General features: G+C 34.4%; 3 protein-coding genes and 1 long non-coding RNA gene across 5 annotated transcripts in view; 3 read left to right on the top strand and 1 right to left on the bottom strand.

Annotated features, from left to right (window-relative positions):
- Positions 1 to 18,156, bottom strand: part of tox (thymocyte selection-associated high mobility group box) — a 606,421-nt gene that overhangs the window by 327,540 nt on the left and 260,725 nt on the right. The window lies entirely within an intron of this gene.
- The window catches only part of LOC148679736 (uncharacterized), an 807,653-nt gene that overhangs the window by 733,160 nt on the left and 56,337 nt on the right, over positions 1 to 18,156 (top strand). The window lies entirely within an intron of this gene.
- The window catches only part of znf644a (zinc finger protein 644a), a 398,550-nt gene that overhangs the window by 379,564 nt on the left and 830 nt on the right, over positions 1 to 18,156 (top strand). The gene's annotated exons all lie outside the window — the stretch shown is intronic.
- Positions 5,058 to 7,692, top strand: cyp7a1 (cytochrome P450, family 7, subfamily A, polypeptide 1). The gene is given in 6 exon segments (NM_201173.2): positions 5,058 to 5,203; positions 5,368 to 5,608; positions 5,704 to 6,308; positions 6,511 to 6,641; positions 6,737 to 6,915; positions 7,013 to 7,692. Coding segments are annotated over 6 exon segments (1,539 nt in total). The 5' UTR covers positions 5,058 to 5,120; the 3' UTR covers positions 7,313 to 7,692.

Genomic DNA, 18,156 nt, shown 5'->3' with positions numbered 1-18,156 from the left:
ACACTATATACTGTTTATACTATACCGTTGTTTGTATACTGACATTTAAGGGAGTGTCTGCTGTTTATCGTATGATATTCGCTGTTGTTATTGAGAAAAAATACAATAAAACGACACATCGCGACACAAAAATAAAACAAAGCCATATTTGATCACTTTGATGTTTTAAAACCTCTTGTTTTTTTGTCCTTGACCATATATAAAATTATTCGTTGCCAGCAAGAGCTATACAAATATTTCACAGGTAATTTTTTGTAACTATGCATATAAACAATTATTTAACAGGCAACTGTCAATAATGTTGGCACCAGGGATTCTGATGAATATAAGACTCACTAAATGTTTATTGCTGTTTATTTTCCATCAGCCTTTGGGGTAAATTCTTTACAATGATGTTACAACTCATCCCTTTTTGAACTCCCTAGACTTGCCTAATTTTTTAGAGTTATATAATTTTTTTGCACATCCAGCCAAAGCTCTAGGGAAAGTTTTGATAACACTCCCCTTTTGATCTGACTTACTTTTTAACATGCAAGGGAAAAGTTTTCAGATGTTATATAACAAATTAAATGAGTTTCAGATGATAGCAATTACAGCATTCCAACATTCAAATAACATGATCGTAAATCAGTTAATCAACTAATATGGAAATTTGCTAAATTTGTATAATTATAACATAATTATGTTTTTTAACAACATCTCGTTTCTTAAATGGATAAACATTCTTTAAAGAACATTCTTTATTTAAAATAAACACATTTTTAAGCTTTTTATTTTTAATTTCTCATTCAACTGTTTCTTCAGGGATTTGTTCAAGAGTTTTCAAAGAAATTTATTCTACAAATAACCAGTATTTACCACGTTGGATGGGCACCATGTTAAGCATTCTGCTTCTTTCTCAATTCCTTAATTTCATCAAATTTTCGGCTCTTGAAAGACGTATAGTGAAAAACAAAATAATATGATCAACATTCAATTCAATTCACTTTTCTTTGTATAGCGTTTTTACAATGTAGATTGTGTCAAAACAGCTTCTTATGAAATACCATAGTAAATTGAAACAGTGTACTTCAGTTTTCAGAGTTTAAGTTCAGTTCAGTTTAGCCAAAGGTGACATTGGCGACGAAACAACTTCACCAATTGGCGAAAGTGAAGAAAGTGAAGAAAAAGAGAAATCAGGCTCAGTTGGGCACGGCAATACTGGCCAAACGTCTTGTGCAGAGCTGCAGTCTAGGCGCTGAAGGCAGGCAGCTGGACCTCAGCGAAGATTCGTCAGTCCCTGGAGCGTCACAGGAATCAGTCTCCTGCTCTCCACTCCTCCATGACCACCTACTGTGTAAATAGATAAATCAGTTTGATAGATAGATAGATAGATAGATAGATAGATAGATAGATAGATAGATAGATAGATAGATAGATAGATAGATAGATAGATAGATAGATAGATAGATAGATAGATAGATAGATAGATAGATAGATAGATAGATTAGTTTGAAAAAGGATAGATAGATAGATAGATAGATCGATAGATAGATAGATAGATAGATAGATAGATAGATAGATAGATAGATAGATAGATAGATAGATAGATAGATAGATAGATAGATAGATAGATTAGTTTGAAAAAGGATAGATGATAGATAGATAGATAGATAGATAGATAGATAGATAGATAGATAGATAGATAGATAGATAGATAGATAGATAGATTAGTTTGAAAAAGGATAGATAGATAGATAGATAGATAGATAGATAGATAGATAGATAGATAGATAGATAGATAGATAGATAGATAGATAGATAGATGCATGCATGTCTGTATTAGTTAATTTATTTAATTCTTTGTTTGAGTTATTTTTTTTTTCATTAATTTGTTCTTCCTTCCATCCATCAATCCATCCATCCGTTCGTTCGTTCATTCATTCATCCATCCCTTTATGTCTTTTAGTACTTAAACATTTGAATCAATACCTTGACCAATTCTGACATTTCCAAGTATTTCTATTTGGAGTAACAGCTAATGTTTAAAAACAAATGACTATAATAAAGCAGCTTTCTGGGAAATTTAGTTTTTGAAATCATGTGAAAAGTTACTGCAGCCATAAAGTGTCATGAATGGATTTATGCTAGGTGAAGCCCCTCACACATTTTATTGGTGTGTACATTTGTTTTCTCACACATGGTTTGTGAGCCTGACAGACTTAAGTAGGAAGAGGCTTTTTGGGGATACAGTTGGGAAGGATTTGATTGAAGCAGACAGTTTGTTTTATCTGCAGTTTCAAGGTCAAATAAATGCCTGGCCATCACAGTGTTAATTATTAAAGCTGATGAACATGGCCTTCATCTGGACCTTATCAATGGAGGTAACTCATTTCAGCGAGACACGTCACACACATTGAGATTCAAACGCAGCATTTGATAAGATCGGCAGCAGATTGACACCTGAAGCTGGTTACTTATGTGTTGAACTGTCAATAATATTCATGAAAAGCATCTGATTCATTTGAATTCTAATTCAAAATTCTTGGAGAATTTAAAAATATATAAAAATAAGAAAAAAAAAAAAAACAGCGTAATATCTAAGCGCAAAGATAATACTTCTCCAGAAAAGGAAAGAGCTAAAACATGATGGGACAAGCCCTTGCAATATATTTGTGCAATGTAATCCTTTAATTTTTTATATTTGGCATGCATTTGTGCTGCCTTTGTGTCTTTTAAGTGTGTGCACACATAGTGTAAGCGCCTATAGGCACATATTACTAACACACTTATCAAAGAGATAGCTAACCCACAAATGAAAATTCTCTCATTATTTACTCATTCTTTACTTCCAAACCTGTTTGAGTTTCTTTCTTCTGTTAAGCACAAAGAAAAATATACTGAAGAAAGTTGGGGCTATTGACTTCAATTGTATTTTTGTTATGTTGTATTTTTTTTTTTCATTCTTTAGAATATCTTGAATAACAGAAGAAAGAAATTCATTAGAGTTTTGAACCACTTGTGTATGAGTAAATGATGTTTTCTGGATGATTTAAATAACAACAACAACAACAACAAAAAAATGGTGTAATTGCTTTGGTCAGTGGTGTAGTTTGTTCAGTTGCCTCAAGGGCTCATTCTAAAAGCGTAGCCCTGTATATGTTTCTGGAGATCATGAATTATGTAGCCAGAGCTACAGTATGTATGGCTGGAAACTGATCTATCTATTTATCTATCTATCTATCTATCTATCTATCTATCTATCTATCTATCTATCTATCTATCTATCTATCTATCTATCTATCTATCTATCTATCTATCTATCTATCTATCTATCTGCATGCAATGGAGCGGTATGATGCCATTCCTTTTGCTTACCTGCAAGTAGATGGCTTTTCTGCTGTTACCAGTTTGTCCAGTTGCTCAACTTGTATAGTATGTCTCCATACTTGAGATGCAAAGTGGAGTTGACCATGATGATGGGGTTTGAGTTCATTGAAGAACCCCGAAGAAAGCAGGTAAGACAAAAACTGAAGCCAAAAAGTAAAATAAACAAATAAAAAACACAGTGAGAATGTGGTGAAATCTGAACACATGGTAAAAATAAGGGGGCTTTTCTTTTTCTGGATTGCTTTTTAAAACACTGTTGTTTGTGTTTAGGGAAGAGGGTGGGCTCTAGTCAATCTGTGCTTTTTAAAATACTATTGGTTGGGTTTAGGGAAGGGGGAGGGTGGGGTGATCGGTCAGTCGATTGGTCAGTCAGTCAGTTAGTTAGTCAACAGCAGCATCTAGTGGATTTATGTGAGAACAACAGGCGCAAATGGCACTCACAAGAGAAATTTGAGTTAAGAAAAAGCATACATAGCAGCTTCTGGCAGATTCAGGAAAAAAAAAAAACTCGCTCCTGGTACATATTTTGCTCTCTCCAGAAATGTATAGAGAGAAATGTAATCAGAATAAGCCTGGGTTGAAACTGAAACATGCCAAGTGTATTTCAGCACATGAGAGCATTAATAGGCTTAAATAAGCTATTTAAACAACACCGTTAAGGATGTGAAAATGATAAATTTGTCCGTTTGAACTTGCTAAATTCTCTGTGCCTCTTGTTGTTTCAGGTCTATGATAGTGTCTATTGTATGAACTGACTGAACTCAAGATGCCTTTAAGCTTTAAGCAGAGCACCAGTTACCAACGATCAGTGACCGTTTATCCAAATGTGACCAGTCAAATTAAGGTTACAAGAGTATAAACCTCTTGTTGGACAAATAAACAATCTGCCAATTCATACAGCTTTCTGACCTCTCCTCAAATTCAATTGAGGGAGATTCTTTGAAATCTGCTGCTGAAAATGTGACTAATCATTTGCTACACTTGCTCGTCTGTCAACCAAAACACAAGCTGTAAATCATTTTAGACACACACACAGACAACCTTTTATTCAACAATACGTTTTGTGTTGCAATCAAAACAAAAGTTGTGAATTCCCTGTTTTTTCAAGGTTGTCTGAGCGACCTATGATGGTGAAATACAGGTTTCTGCAGAAATTGAACTGTCTAACACTCATGTTGCATAACTAGAATACAAATGCGCAGAAGTTTACTTGCCTAAGTATGCCTAACTCTTGCATCAATGACTTTAACTCCTTAACTTCTGACCCTTTTTTATGCAGTTTTAAGATTTAAGCTGAACTCATTTTGATAAACTATATTTCATATATCACTTTCAACTCAGAAAGTGAGGGGACAGTAAAGGGGTTAAGATAGTTTAACCAAAAACACACACAAATCAAAGACCTTGAAGCTGTTTCCCAACTTTGCAATGCTATCAAAGTACAGTCTACTAGACCTCAGGTGGAGGTGTCCATGGACTCCGTTCAAGGACACACACACACACACACACACACACACACATACATACACACACCTATTGGGAGTTTTTTTTTTTTTTCACTTAAAGGCATCTGGCACGTTTTCAGCAAGTAGCGTGGTGGGCAGTCTTCAATTATGGAATTACAGTACGTCAGAGGCTGTGGCTTGCGGCTTGTGGTGAATCATATAAAAACAGTGCTGAGGGCATTTGTCTGTATCCTCAAAGAATACAGTCAAGCTCTACTTCCACCTGATTGTGTCTTACTAGCAGTCATGATCCTAACCATTTCCTTCATTTGGGCCATAGTGGTTGGTCTTTGCTGTTGTCTTTGGCTTATTACAGGAATACGCAGAAGGTAAAAACTCACAGATTTGTGACTAAAAGTTTTGTAAAGTTTGGGGATATCAGTGAGTTTATTGAAGATATAGAATTAGTAAATTTAACCTAGAGTATGTGCCTACAGGAGTGAACTTTGTTCTTAAACTGTGGTTTGTAATTGTTTAATGCTGTGTGTTTCAGACATCCTGCAGAGCCTCCATTAGAGAATGGCTGGATTCCCTTCCTTGGCTGTGCTCTTCAGTTTGGGGCAAATCCTTTAGAGTTTCTCCGCAGCAGACAGAAGAAGCATGGCCACATTTTTACATGCAAGATTGCTGGGCAGTATGTCCATTTCCTTTGTGATCCATTCTCCTACCATGCTGTCATCCGTCAAGGAAGGCACCTTGACTGGAAGAAATTTCACTTTGATGCCTCTGCGAAGGTAAATAAAATAACATTTGCTATGCTATGTTATATGCTACAGCAATATAACTTTTAGATTAGCATGAGATGACGTGTGTGTGTGTGTTCTTGTAGGCATTTGGTCATGAGAGCATGGATCCCAGTCAAGGTTACACCACTGAGAATTTGCATCAGACTTTCCTGAAGACCCTGCAAGGGGACGCCTTGTCTTCTCTAATCGAGACCATGATGGAAAACCTCCAGGGCACCATGCTGCAATCCGGAATGCTGAAGGCCACAACCTCTGAATGGCAAAGTGATGGTATTTACGCCTTCTGCTACAAGGTCATGTTTGAAGCAGGCTACCTGACCCTCTTCGGAAAGGAACTGGATGGGGACCAGAGCATTGCACGTCAGCAGGCCCAAAAGGCTCTGGTGCTCAATGCTTTGGACAACTTTAAAGAGTTCGATAAGATCTTCCCAGCTCTGATCGCTGGGCTCCCCATTCATGTTTTTAAGAGTGCCTACAGCGCTCGTGAGAAACTTGCCAAGACTATGCTCCATGAGAACCTCAGCAGGCGTGCCAATGTGTCTGATCTCATCTCCTTGCGCATGCTTTTGAACGACACACTATCTACCTTCAACGAGCTGAGCAAAGCCCGGACCCACGTCGCTATACTTTGGGCTTCACAAGCCAACACTCTGCCTGCAACCTTCTGGACTCTGTTCCACATGATCAGGTAAGACTCATACTTAAACTGTACAGTAGTCACTTCCAAGGGTTATCAAACAGCACAGATAAATATGTTAATTGTATTGGCGGAGATAAGAATGACCTTGAAGAGTTCTTTGAAAATACTACAGACTCGTTAGAATGATAGGTTTTCTCGAAGAATACGTATGACATGTACTTATTATGATGAATGTTCTGCTTGTTTGTAGGTGCCCTGCGGCAATGAAGGCTGCTAGTGAGGAGGTGAGGCAAACCTTTGAAAGTTCTAATCAGAAAGTTGATCCTACAAATTCTCGGCTTGTACTGACAAGGGAGCAGTTGGACAACATGCCAGTTTTAGGTAGGAAACACTTTGAAAATATTAAAATGGCTATGAATTCGAAATTCTTAACATAGCGAAAGGTCACGTGAGCTAAAGCTTCCCTTTAATTTCAGACAGCATCATTAAAGAGGCGATGAGACTGTCCAGTGCATCCCTTAATGTGAGAATGGCCAAGAGCGATTTCCTTCTTCAACTAGACAATAAGGAGTCTTACCACATTCGGAAAGATGATGTAATTGCTATGTACCCACCGATGATTCACTTTGATCCTGAAATTTATGATGATCCTTTGGTGAGTATTCTGTTCTTCGCTTAGGATCTTTCACCTAGAATTGTTTTATTTTATTTCACAGGAATGACTCTTCTAATAAATGTTTATGCACTAACAGGAATTCAAGTATGATAGATACATTGATGAGAACGGGCAGGAAAAGACCACCTTTTACCGTAATGGGCGCAAGCTTCGTTACTACTACATGCCCTTTGGCTCTGGGGTGACCAAATGCCCAGGACGCTTCTTTGCCGTGCATGAAATCAAGCAGTTCTTGTCTTTGTTGCTATCGTACTTTGAGATGGAACTTTTGGACTCTGATGTGAAAGAACCGCCGTTGGACCAGTCTCGGGCTGGACTGGGTGTACTGCAGCCCACCTATGATGTTGACTTTCGTTACAGACTCAAATCTCTCTAAGTTTCTTGCTTGTATTTATTGACTGTTGGCTTGAACTGTAAATAATGTACATTTTTTAAATTTCTTAGTAGACAAATGTAAATAACCCTTGTTGTCTTTTCTTTCTTTTTAAAGTGGATTTGGTAGAAATGCTTGGAAGTTTGAATGTCACTTTTTGTTTTCAGTATCATTTTTTTGCACCTTTATTATGTGTAGACACAGTATTTCTCATAGTTCCTAAATTATAGTGTAGTTTGCATTATTTTATGTTGTATATTGTTTAGGAAATGTAATAAACTACACTCATCTGTCACTGTCTGTTAAACATTTTGTAAAATAATGTGCTTTGTGATTGTACTGAACTTTATTTTCAAAGTACAGACTGAATTTTTTAAACCAAACACCAGAGTTTGTTTTATTTACTGGCTGTAAGGTGTTTAATTGATCTAACATTACAATGTCCCATTAACATTACAAAATGATTGAGTTCTTTACAAAAACATTGAAATGATGGTTCTCTCACAGCAACTTTAAATGATACACAACAAGGTTGCATTTGATGGAAAGTTCTATATGTAAAAATGCAATTTCTATTAGTAATGGCCAAATGCCTTGAAAGGAATATTAGTTAACAAAGAAAATGAGACTAAAATTCGATGAGTACAAAAAAAGTCAACATCACTACACCTCTTTATCCCTACACTATGTGCAGTTTAACAAGACTGCAAACTTGTTTAGCTTCAGCTTTTTGTGACCAAAAAGAACATCCTAAATCGACATAAATTAGTCTGCTGGTACAAGATAGCTGATTTTATTATAATTTATTTTTTTTTGAAATAGATTTTCAGCCAGGTAGACCAAGTGAAACTTGTAGTAGATAAGTAAAACAAGACCAGCAAAATGGCTTAGGCAGTTTTTTTAAAGATATAATAATATAACATTAAACAAGTCTGTTAAGCCTAATATAAAACAACAGAAAATAGAAAATTAGTTTGAATACAATCTGCAATGGTTACTGTTGGCCTCTTGATCAGGTAATTACCCAAAATACACTAGAAACAATTATAGTGGTGTGGCTCAGTGGTTAGCAGCGCTGCCTCACTGTAAGAAGGTTGCTGTTTGGAGTCCCAGTTGAGCCAGATGGCATTTCTGTACGGAGTTTGAATGTTCTCCCCATGTTGGCGTGGGTTTTCTTCATATGCTCCGGTTTCCCTCACATTCCAAACACATGTACAGATAAGATTGTGAATGTGAAGTGAATGCGAGAGTGTATGGCTGTTTCCCAGTACTGGGTTGCAGATAGAGGGACATCCACTGTGTAAAACTTAATAGTTTAATAGTTGGTGGTTCATTCCGCTGTGGTGACCTTGGATAAATAAGCGACAAAGCCGAAACACAATGAATGAAGGAACAATTTTAATGGACTGGTAATTTTACAGATTAACAGTCAATGGTTTGAAATGCATTCAGTGGTGGAAACCAATAAAACATCTCTCATAGTATCTACTTTTTTATCAATAGGGAACCCTGTTTAAAAGTATTCCTTACATAGACCTAAATCTAAAAGATAATCACATATAGTGCATAGATGTATGCCAAATTGATTGTGTCAAGGGCACCTGCTCTGTTGTTGATAAGCATGGGCACATGGAATGGAAGTATTAAAATGACTCTTAGTAAACCCAGGCTGACGATACATCAGCTGTCTTTAAAGTTCAGCGTGAGACTGTTCCTCTGTGCACTGATTTGCACTTTGACCTTGACCTGATTGTGTATCTAATCTGCCAACAAGAACTACAAAAGGTCACTCTGCAAAAGGACATTAAGTTTAGATTGAACACCACATGCAAAAACTTAAATCTTTAATTGATTATGATTCACATTCATATCAGTGAAGCCATTATGTGTCATAATACAGGCTGGGGTCATGTAGCGGATGTGCAATAGTTTAATGTTTATATGTATTTCTCTTGATTAGAGTGATTAGAATGTGTTTTTTTTTCCAGTGAACCTGGTGACTGTCAGCAGGCAGATGCTGTTTGTCAGTGCAAATAGTAGATGTGTATTAGCTGTTTGCTTGTGAGCCGGATAACCTTATCTTTTATAGGGCTGTAGACAATGTTTGTGCAAGACAATAAAAGGAAATGCCTGTCACGATATTGAAAATTGTAAATTGTAACAGCCATGTCAAATATTCCATGTCAACTTTCTATAGGAATTTAGTCAAAGCATTAATTATTAGAATTAAAAAGCAAAGGCTGTAATTGAAAAGTTGAAGTATATTCACCATTTTACACTACCATCTTCTTAACTGCCTCATAAAGATTATCTCAAGGCCACTGTAATTTAGGGTAATGCTTCAGATATAGAGTTCAGATATATGGAAATAGACTAACTTTTTAATAACTTTTTCAATACCTGAAGACAAACATAAATAATTTAAAATGCAAATGAGACTGAAGCAGTTAGAATGCAGTTGCAAAAAGGGATTTAAATGTTTGAGGGAAAAGTCAGCCTCATCTGGCAGAGCCAATAGTCTTTTTGTTTTTGTTTACCATTGTCATGTATAGTGAAACAAACAATTAACTAAACTTTAAAATAGAAAGCCTGAAGACAATGTTTTAATTGCTGTTTTTGAAATGAGAAAGAACATTTATCAAGTAGCTAGTGTTAACAGTATTGCCAGTGGTTTTAATGGTTCATAGCTGATGGTTTGTAATGTTTAAATGGTATTAGTAGTGGAAACCATTAGACAACTATATTGTTAAGAGATCTGTTGTACTGAATACTTCATTTAATAGATCCTGTTATTACAGTATTGTTCAGTATTAAAAAAATATTGAAACAAAAATGAGCAAACCTTTCAACTTGTTATTATCCAATTCTATAGTCCCTGAGAGAGCTTGAACAGACTGTAAGACAAGAAACCCCAAAATGTAAAAATTCTGGTTGCCTTAGATTTTTTTAAATGAATCAAATTAACCGAATGAGTCTGTTAGCCTTTTATTATTTTAAACTGACTTAAAACAGCTTGCATAACTTATAAATTGAAGTTAGAACATGATTAACTTAGTTCAATAAGTTACAATGAGCTAAAACATATGTCATCATGACAAATTGATTATACATTTTTTTTTACAGTGCATTAGTGGCCAACCAACAAAGGATTTCCCATTCCTGATGCCAACACTGAGAAATCAGTTTGGCTGAAGTGAGGCCAATACAATGGATGTACAGACATTAAATTGGTAAAACTAATCTTTAAATATAGTCTGACACCTAGACTTTTGTGTGCAAGGCCAACCTCATCTGCATCCCGACACTTCTGCATTAAAGGCTGCACTGCACTTTTCATTTACAGACATGGTTTTCTGCTATTAATCATCAGTTTGATTTTGATTCAATTACATTGGATTTCCCAAGCATTGTTTTGGATGAGAATATTGTCTTTGTTTAGGGATTACCTATTTTCTATTTACTTATTACCTATTTAACACTTTAAAGACGTTTAGGATCTGAATACACCAAGTGATGAAGTGTTTCAGGAGTAATTTTAAGTAGTTTCAAGGTGTGCAACAGTACAGGGTCTTCGTTGTCACATTTTGCGCTTAAAAATGTGGCACACATTTTTTTATTAGAGACAGGTCGGGACTGCAGGCAGGCCAGTCAAGTACCTGTATCCTCTTCATCCACAGCCAGGACTTTGTAATGTGTGCAGAATGTGGGTTTTCATTGTCTTTGTTGAAAAATGCATGGCTGTCCCCGGAAAAGAAGCCAGCATATTGTGCTCTCTACTGTTTGTACAGTACTTTTCAGCATTAATGGTGCCATCACAGAAGTACAAGTTGCCACTGACACAACCCTATACCATGACAAACCCTGGCTTTTGGACCTGGATGGCTGCTGGTAACATTCTGGTTGATCATTTTCTTCTTCCCAAAAAATATCTGAAACACTGATTTATCTGAGGTGACGCAGTGGTGCAGTAAGTATGCTGTCGCCTCACAGCAAGAAGGTCACCGGTTTGAGCCTCGGCTGGGTCAGTTGGCGTTTCTGTGTGGAGTTTGCATGCTCTCCCTGCGTTCACGTGGGTTTCTTCTGGGTGCTCCAGTTTCCCCCACAGTCCAAATACATGCGGTACAGGTGAATTGGGTAAGTTAAATTGTCTGTAGTGTATGAGTGTATGTGAATGAGTGTATATGGATGTTTCCCAGATATGGGTTGCGGCTGGAAAGGCATCCGCTGCGTAAAAACCTGCTGGATAAGTTGGTGGTTCATTCTGCTGTGGCGACCTCGAATTAATAAAGCGACTAAGCCGGAAAGAAAATGAATGAATGAATGATTCATCTGACCACAGTACACATTTCCACCCTGTGATGGTCTATCCCAGATGCTTTCGAGCACAAAGAAGTCAATGGCACTGTTAACATAGGGCTTCCTTTTGGCACAGTACTGATTTCACTGGCATTTGTGGATGTAACATATTTTGGTATTTGACAAAGGTTTGCCAAAGTAGTCCTGAACCCGTGTGGTGATATCGCTTCTAGATGAATGACGATTTTTGATGTAGTGTCAGCTTCGGTTTGCACCTGGAAATTCCTCCAGATTCCTTGAATCTTTTAATTATGTTATGCACTGTAGAAGGTGAAATACCTAAATGTTTTTCTTTGAGAAACATTGTTTTTAATCATTTCAATAATTTTCTCACATATTTCTTGGCAAACTGGCAATCCTCTGCCCATCTTTGCTCTTAAAGGACTAGACCTTTTTCAGATGCTGCTTTTGATTACAATCTCCTGTTGACATCACCTGTTTCAAATCACATCATTATTTAATTATTTAACCAGTTTACCTGATTGCTAGCCCTAAACTGGTCCTGTCCCAACTTTTGTGGAATGTGTTGCTGGTCTGAATGACAGGAAAGGAGGTATATTTACAAATGAAATGAAGTTTACATTAAATATTTTGTTTTCATATTATCTGTAAGTCAACGTAAGTTTAGAAATCACTTCTTTCTTTTTTATTTCTGTTTTTCATGCTGTCCCAACTTTTTCTGATGTGGGGTTGTAGTTCTCTATTTAAGAAATGCAGTCTAGAGAAATTAAAGTTACACTAACTAAAAACAATAAGTTGTGATAACTAGAAAAATTATCTTGAACTGACAAGAGAAAAGTTTTAAGAAATAGAAATATTAAACTATCTTTAAATTGGGGCTGCTAAAAATAAGTTATAAGAACTAGAAAAAAAATTATTTGGGGCAACTAGAATACTTAAGTTGTAAGGACTAGAAAAATTAAGTTGGGACAGCTAGAAATATTAAACAATAAGAGCTGGAAAACTTAATTATAACAACTAGCAGAAAGTAATAAAAAATGAAATATCTGTACAAGCCTTTGTTAGTGAAAATGAGTCAACAAATTTATTAGCACAAGATAATGTTAGAATAGTCAACAGTGACAAATAGTATAATAGTAACAAATTATTACTATAACTATTGCATAGTTTAAATTAATTACTAATAAGATTACACTAACAAAGATTTATTATTCATGAATAAATGCATAGTTCATTGTTATAGGTCATGTGATCGAATCCATTATCAAAAACATCTGTGCATGTGTAAGTAAACATTAGCTAATTAAGCTGTAAAGAGATGCATTACAATAAATTAAAATGAACAAATATTATGTAACACTTAACAAAGTCATTGTCACCATTAGTTCATAATAAATAATTCATTAACTATCATATTAGTGCATGTTTAATTAATATTAAAAATTAAATAATGTTTAACAGATGTCTTGTTCATTGCTAATACATGTTAACTATTAACTAAACTAATTAATTACTCAACTAAATTAACTAAGCTAAAGTAATTAACTGAAGTAAATTAACTAATTATGTAACGTTAATAAATACAACATTGTAAAGTGATACCAGCAAATTATATATGTGGGTTTAACTCAAGAACACAGCATTTGTAGTTGTATTTATAAACTGCTCACTAAAGTCTAGACGTAGAGTTAATACTCAACAACTGATGAGTTAACTACAGTATCTGGAAATGATTAATAAGAGTTTCATAGTGTACTGCTATTATAGTGTGTTTACCAGAAGTTCTATTTTAATTCAACCAAGAGCTGTTTAGATTCACCTTGTGTTATAAACTGGAGTAGTTAAAGGCAATGATTTTCCACACCATTTTCTAATAAAATCTGGTAAAACTATAGTGTTGTAGGGTAATGGCAACCTGCAAGATAAAAAAATAGCAGTTAATTAGTCATTTAGGGCTGCATGCACTGTGATCCTTATTTATTTATTTATTTATTTATTTATTTATTTATTTATTTATTTATTTATTTATTTATTTATTTATTTTATCAAATTAGGCAGTTCATTCCGCTGTGCAACCCATGATAAATAAGGGGACTGAGACGAATAAAAATGCATAAATGACATCAAATTGTTTGTTTATTTTTTTATTTTATTATTTACTTATGTATTCATTCATTCATTCATATATTTTATTATTTTTTAAATTTGATGCTCAAAGCCCTCTTGTCACATTTGACTTGGGTTTCCAAAATGTTTCTTACTTTTCTCATAGTTGAAGTAGTTTTCCTTTGTTATATAGGTTAAAAGCAATTATTTAAAATGTTAATGTTTTGTACAATTTTACATGTCTTTAATGCATTTTTTATGCATCAGGGAATAAAAAATATAAAAATATAACACAAACTTCTAAATTGTTATGTTTATTGCTACAAGTTTGATCATGTGCATAGTTTTGATCATGAAAAATTAACTGTGTTCACATTTCATATGTTATTTGTTTAATATAAATCAATTTTATTACTAGACTGTCGAGAGTCTCTGAGCAGTTTGCTGAGAATAATTGGTTATCATCTTTGCTGGTCTTTCAGACCTGGTTTGGCCCTGTGGCTACAATTGTTCTCAGATGAACACTGTGTGCACAGCAACAAACCATATAGTTAAACTTTCTTGTGTGAACATTTAATGAAGTGTATGTTTAGCAAGCGTATATTCTGAGAGCCCAAGCCAAATCATTGCTCAATTTAAAGATTTCTGTGGATTGGACACAGTGTTCTTGTATTTTGCGCATACATCATTGAGAGAGCATAGACAGAGAGCATGTTCGTCATCAAGAGAAAACAGACGTCATAAATGGAGCAAAAACATCATTTGTTCGTAAATCTTTTTAATACAAGAAAGTTTTGAGTGGTTGTGGGCAAATCCAGAGCAGATGCAGAAATCAAACATGATACATGTAGTTACCAGGTCATTTATTTTCTGTTTAATAGCACTGAAAATTATACAAAAGTGTAATAACTGATCTAACCAGTCTTAAATACTAATTTAAAATCAGCACTTTTGAATTTTTGAGTTTCAATTCAATTACTTTAATTGCTAAACTAATTCTCCCTCACACACGCAAAGAAGAAGCTATCTTTCGAATAAAGACTCACAGGAATTGCTACATGCTTTCCAGTGACATTAAAATTATATGAAAAAATACATTCCTAGTTCTGGAATTGGCTGGAAGGGCATCAGCTGCATAAACTATACTGTATATCTGAATAGTTGGCGGTTCATTTTTTTGTGGTGACCCCTGATAAATAAGGGACTAAGCTGAAGGAAAATGAATAAATGAAAAGATGCAGGGGTTTGATTTTTGCAGTAGTTTTGTCAGAAAAAAAGACTTTCATACAATAAATTATACATTAAAAATTTTGGTAACACTTTATAATAAATGCACACTGTGAACCATTTATGAAGCAATAGCAAATAGTTAACTCATTTGTTAAGCACTGACTCTACATCAATAAACATTAGTAAGCAGTTTATAAATGCAGCTACAAATCCTGTATTCTTAACTTAAAAACAAATATATTTGTTTTTATTGTATTTTTTATATTTTATTAATTATTACATTTCCATGTTCTTAAGCTTAATTTATAAACCAATTATTAAAGGGTAGTTCACAAAACTGTATAGGATTTTGTTAATAAAGCATTTTTAACAGAGTAACTATTACTAAATAAATACAGCTGAAAACGAATATGTATAAATGATGATTTGAATAGTTTCTTTATCATATTTGAATTCAAACAAATGGGCTATATGCACAGCTTGTGTTTTTCAGCCAATGATGAACTTCCAGTGGAAACTTACTGTGACCATTTTTAATTTCATGAGGTTCCTTTAACAGCATAGATGTAATGTAAATCAAATATAATCAGTTAAACAGACTTAACCTTTCATTTGGTTGTTAAACTGTAAAAAAGAGATGAAATACTGTTTAAATGCAGGTGTCATATTATCAGCAGGCTAACGCAGAAACTCCATTGAAAATACTGGGGTAAAATTAATTTCCGTATTTTAAACATGTGGCATATAAAAATATAATTTAATGTAGTGCTTCTTGTTTGGTCTGATTACCACTTTATATAGTATCTCAATCAGGCAGTGAAGATCACTGTTTTTTAAAGAAATCAGATCTTAAACGGTGTGATTTTGTATAGGATGACAATTAACCAGATGCCCTGGGGCTTTCTGACTAAATTCAAAAGTCTGTGTGCAGTGCATATACCCTATTAGCCACTAAATCAAAAAGTTATGAATTGCTGTGAGATCCAGCTGTAATGATTAACAAAATAGGATAATACACGCACATATATAATTGAAGTCAGAATTATTAGCTCCCTGTTTAAATTATCCCCCAATTTCTGTTGAATGGGGAGCAGATTTGTTTTTTTAAGACACTTCTATACAGCTTAAATTGACATTTAAAGGCTTAACTAGGTTAATTAGGTTAACTAGGAAGGGTTATTAGTTAAGTAAGAGTTATTAGGCAAGTTATTGTATAATGATGGTTTGTTCTTGTAGTCAATAGAAAAAAATATATATAGCTTGAAGGGGCAAATAATTTTGACCCTAAAATAATTTTGTTTTAAATTAAAAACTGCTTTTATTCTAGCCGAAATAAAACAAATAAGACTTTCTCCGTAAGAAAAAATATTATCAGACATACTGTGAAAATTTCCTTGCTCTGTTAAACATCATTTGGGAAATATAAAAAAAATAATAATAATTCAACGGGGGGCTAATAATTTTGACTTTAACTGTATATATCAATAATACAGCATTTAGCTGTATTTGTAAACTGCTGACTAATGCATATTAATGTAGAGTTACTTAACAAATAATTGATTTATTTTATTATTTTATTTTATATAGTTTTGATACTGTGGCTGGAGCACTTCTGTATAAAAAAATTCTGTCTTACACAAATATGGCATTAATGCTCAAAGCTTTTAATCAACTTTACCCCTAAAGGCCTGGGTTTAAACAGTCTTTTAGCTGAAATAGCAGAATTGATTGTAATGACTGATATAAGGAAGTATCATCTTACCACACTTGTCTAAACATGTACCTGTAATAAGGGTTTCCCCAGGTTAAATGACTGAGCTTGATGATGCCAAGATGTAAATGTAATTTTAAATATGACAAATACTGATTAAAAACTGTTAGAAGAACATCTCTATTTTCTTGGCCATATCTCCATGCAGTTTATTGCACTTCACTGCAAGCTGAACGTTACTTCTCTGTATCTTGCACAATTCTCATAGAACTCATGGTCTGACATGATATCTCGCCAGCACTGATGACATCCACATTGTTCTTGGACGTCATTGTGCTGTTGTCAATCCCGTTTTTTTCCAGACAAAGTAACAAGCTACTGGTGTTGTCTTTCTTGTACTGCGTGCATGATTGTTATTGTCTCATTAAGAGATTTCTAAAATCATTGTTCCTCATCTTATCTATGATGCAAACTCCATGTATTTTTCTGCCAGTTCGAATACAAGTATCTCTCAAGGCTTCCTAAGTGTCGCTTTGCAATCATACAAGGAAATCAGGAGTATGATAAATCTGTACAGCCTCATTTTGGTCTTGTTTCTGATGTTTTTGTTTTTCTAGATTCTAATAATAATTTTGATCACTCCTCAATTTTAAGACCTCGGCTGTCCTTATTCTGATGTTTGAACAGCACTCACAGTTTGCTGTCAAATCTACACGTTAAAGTTCTTCCCTGTCAAGAAGGGTCCTTCCTTTATTCTGTATTTGTGCTTATTCATTTCATTTTGGAGACATATATTTCTTGCTCATACTTTGAGCTGACTTTTTCAACTCAGTCCAAGACTAATTTCCCCAGAAATGATTTGCATTTTATTTCATTATTAATGATTTATTAATCATTATTATGATCATTTTGTATTGTGATTAGTCATATGTACAGTATGGAAATCACAGAGTGTTGGAATACTAAAGCAATTCTACGGTGTTCAAGAAAAAAGGTCAGGAGAGGTTTTTCTTCAATGTCAAAAATCATAACAATTTATTGGATACAACTGAATAATTCAATTCACAGAATTCTGTTATCCTCAATGCAGTGCAGAAGTTACATTAGGAGGTGCACAAAAGTTTTCATTTCCTGACTTCAACTCATATAGGCAGCTGATGTTAACAGGTGGAGTTTAGTGAAATTCATCATTTGTCAATCGTTGTCCAGTCCTCCACTGGCCCTTCCCAGACATAAGTCCTCTTTTTCTATGAATTCTCTGCACAACAATAAAAGCATAAAACTTTCTGTGTTCTGTGTTCAGTTTTAACACCTTTCTTCAGACAGGAAGTTTCTGCAGAGCTAAATTTATTTTTGAACCAGCATTTATCTACTTCTGCAAAAATGCTAATTAGTATGCACAGCATCTCACAAACAACAGTAGAAGATCAGTTAATATATGACTCTTAAATGACCAATATAAATAATTATTTGATGAAAAGAA

The sequence above is a fragment of the Danio rerio genome, chromosome 2 (assembly GCF_052040795.2).
Source record: "Danio rerio strain M-AB ecotype USA chromosome 2, GRCz13ab, whole genome shotgun sequence".
Lineage (NCBI taxonomy): Eukaryota > Metazoa > Chordata > Actinopteri > Cypriniformes > Danionidae > Danio > Danio rerio.
The sequence above is the reverse complement of the archived record's forward strand: the minus strand, read 5'-3'. Positions and strand labels throughout refer to the sequence as shown.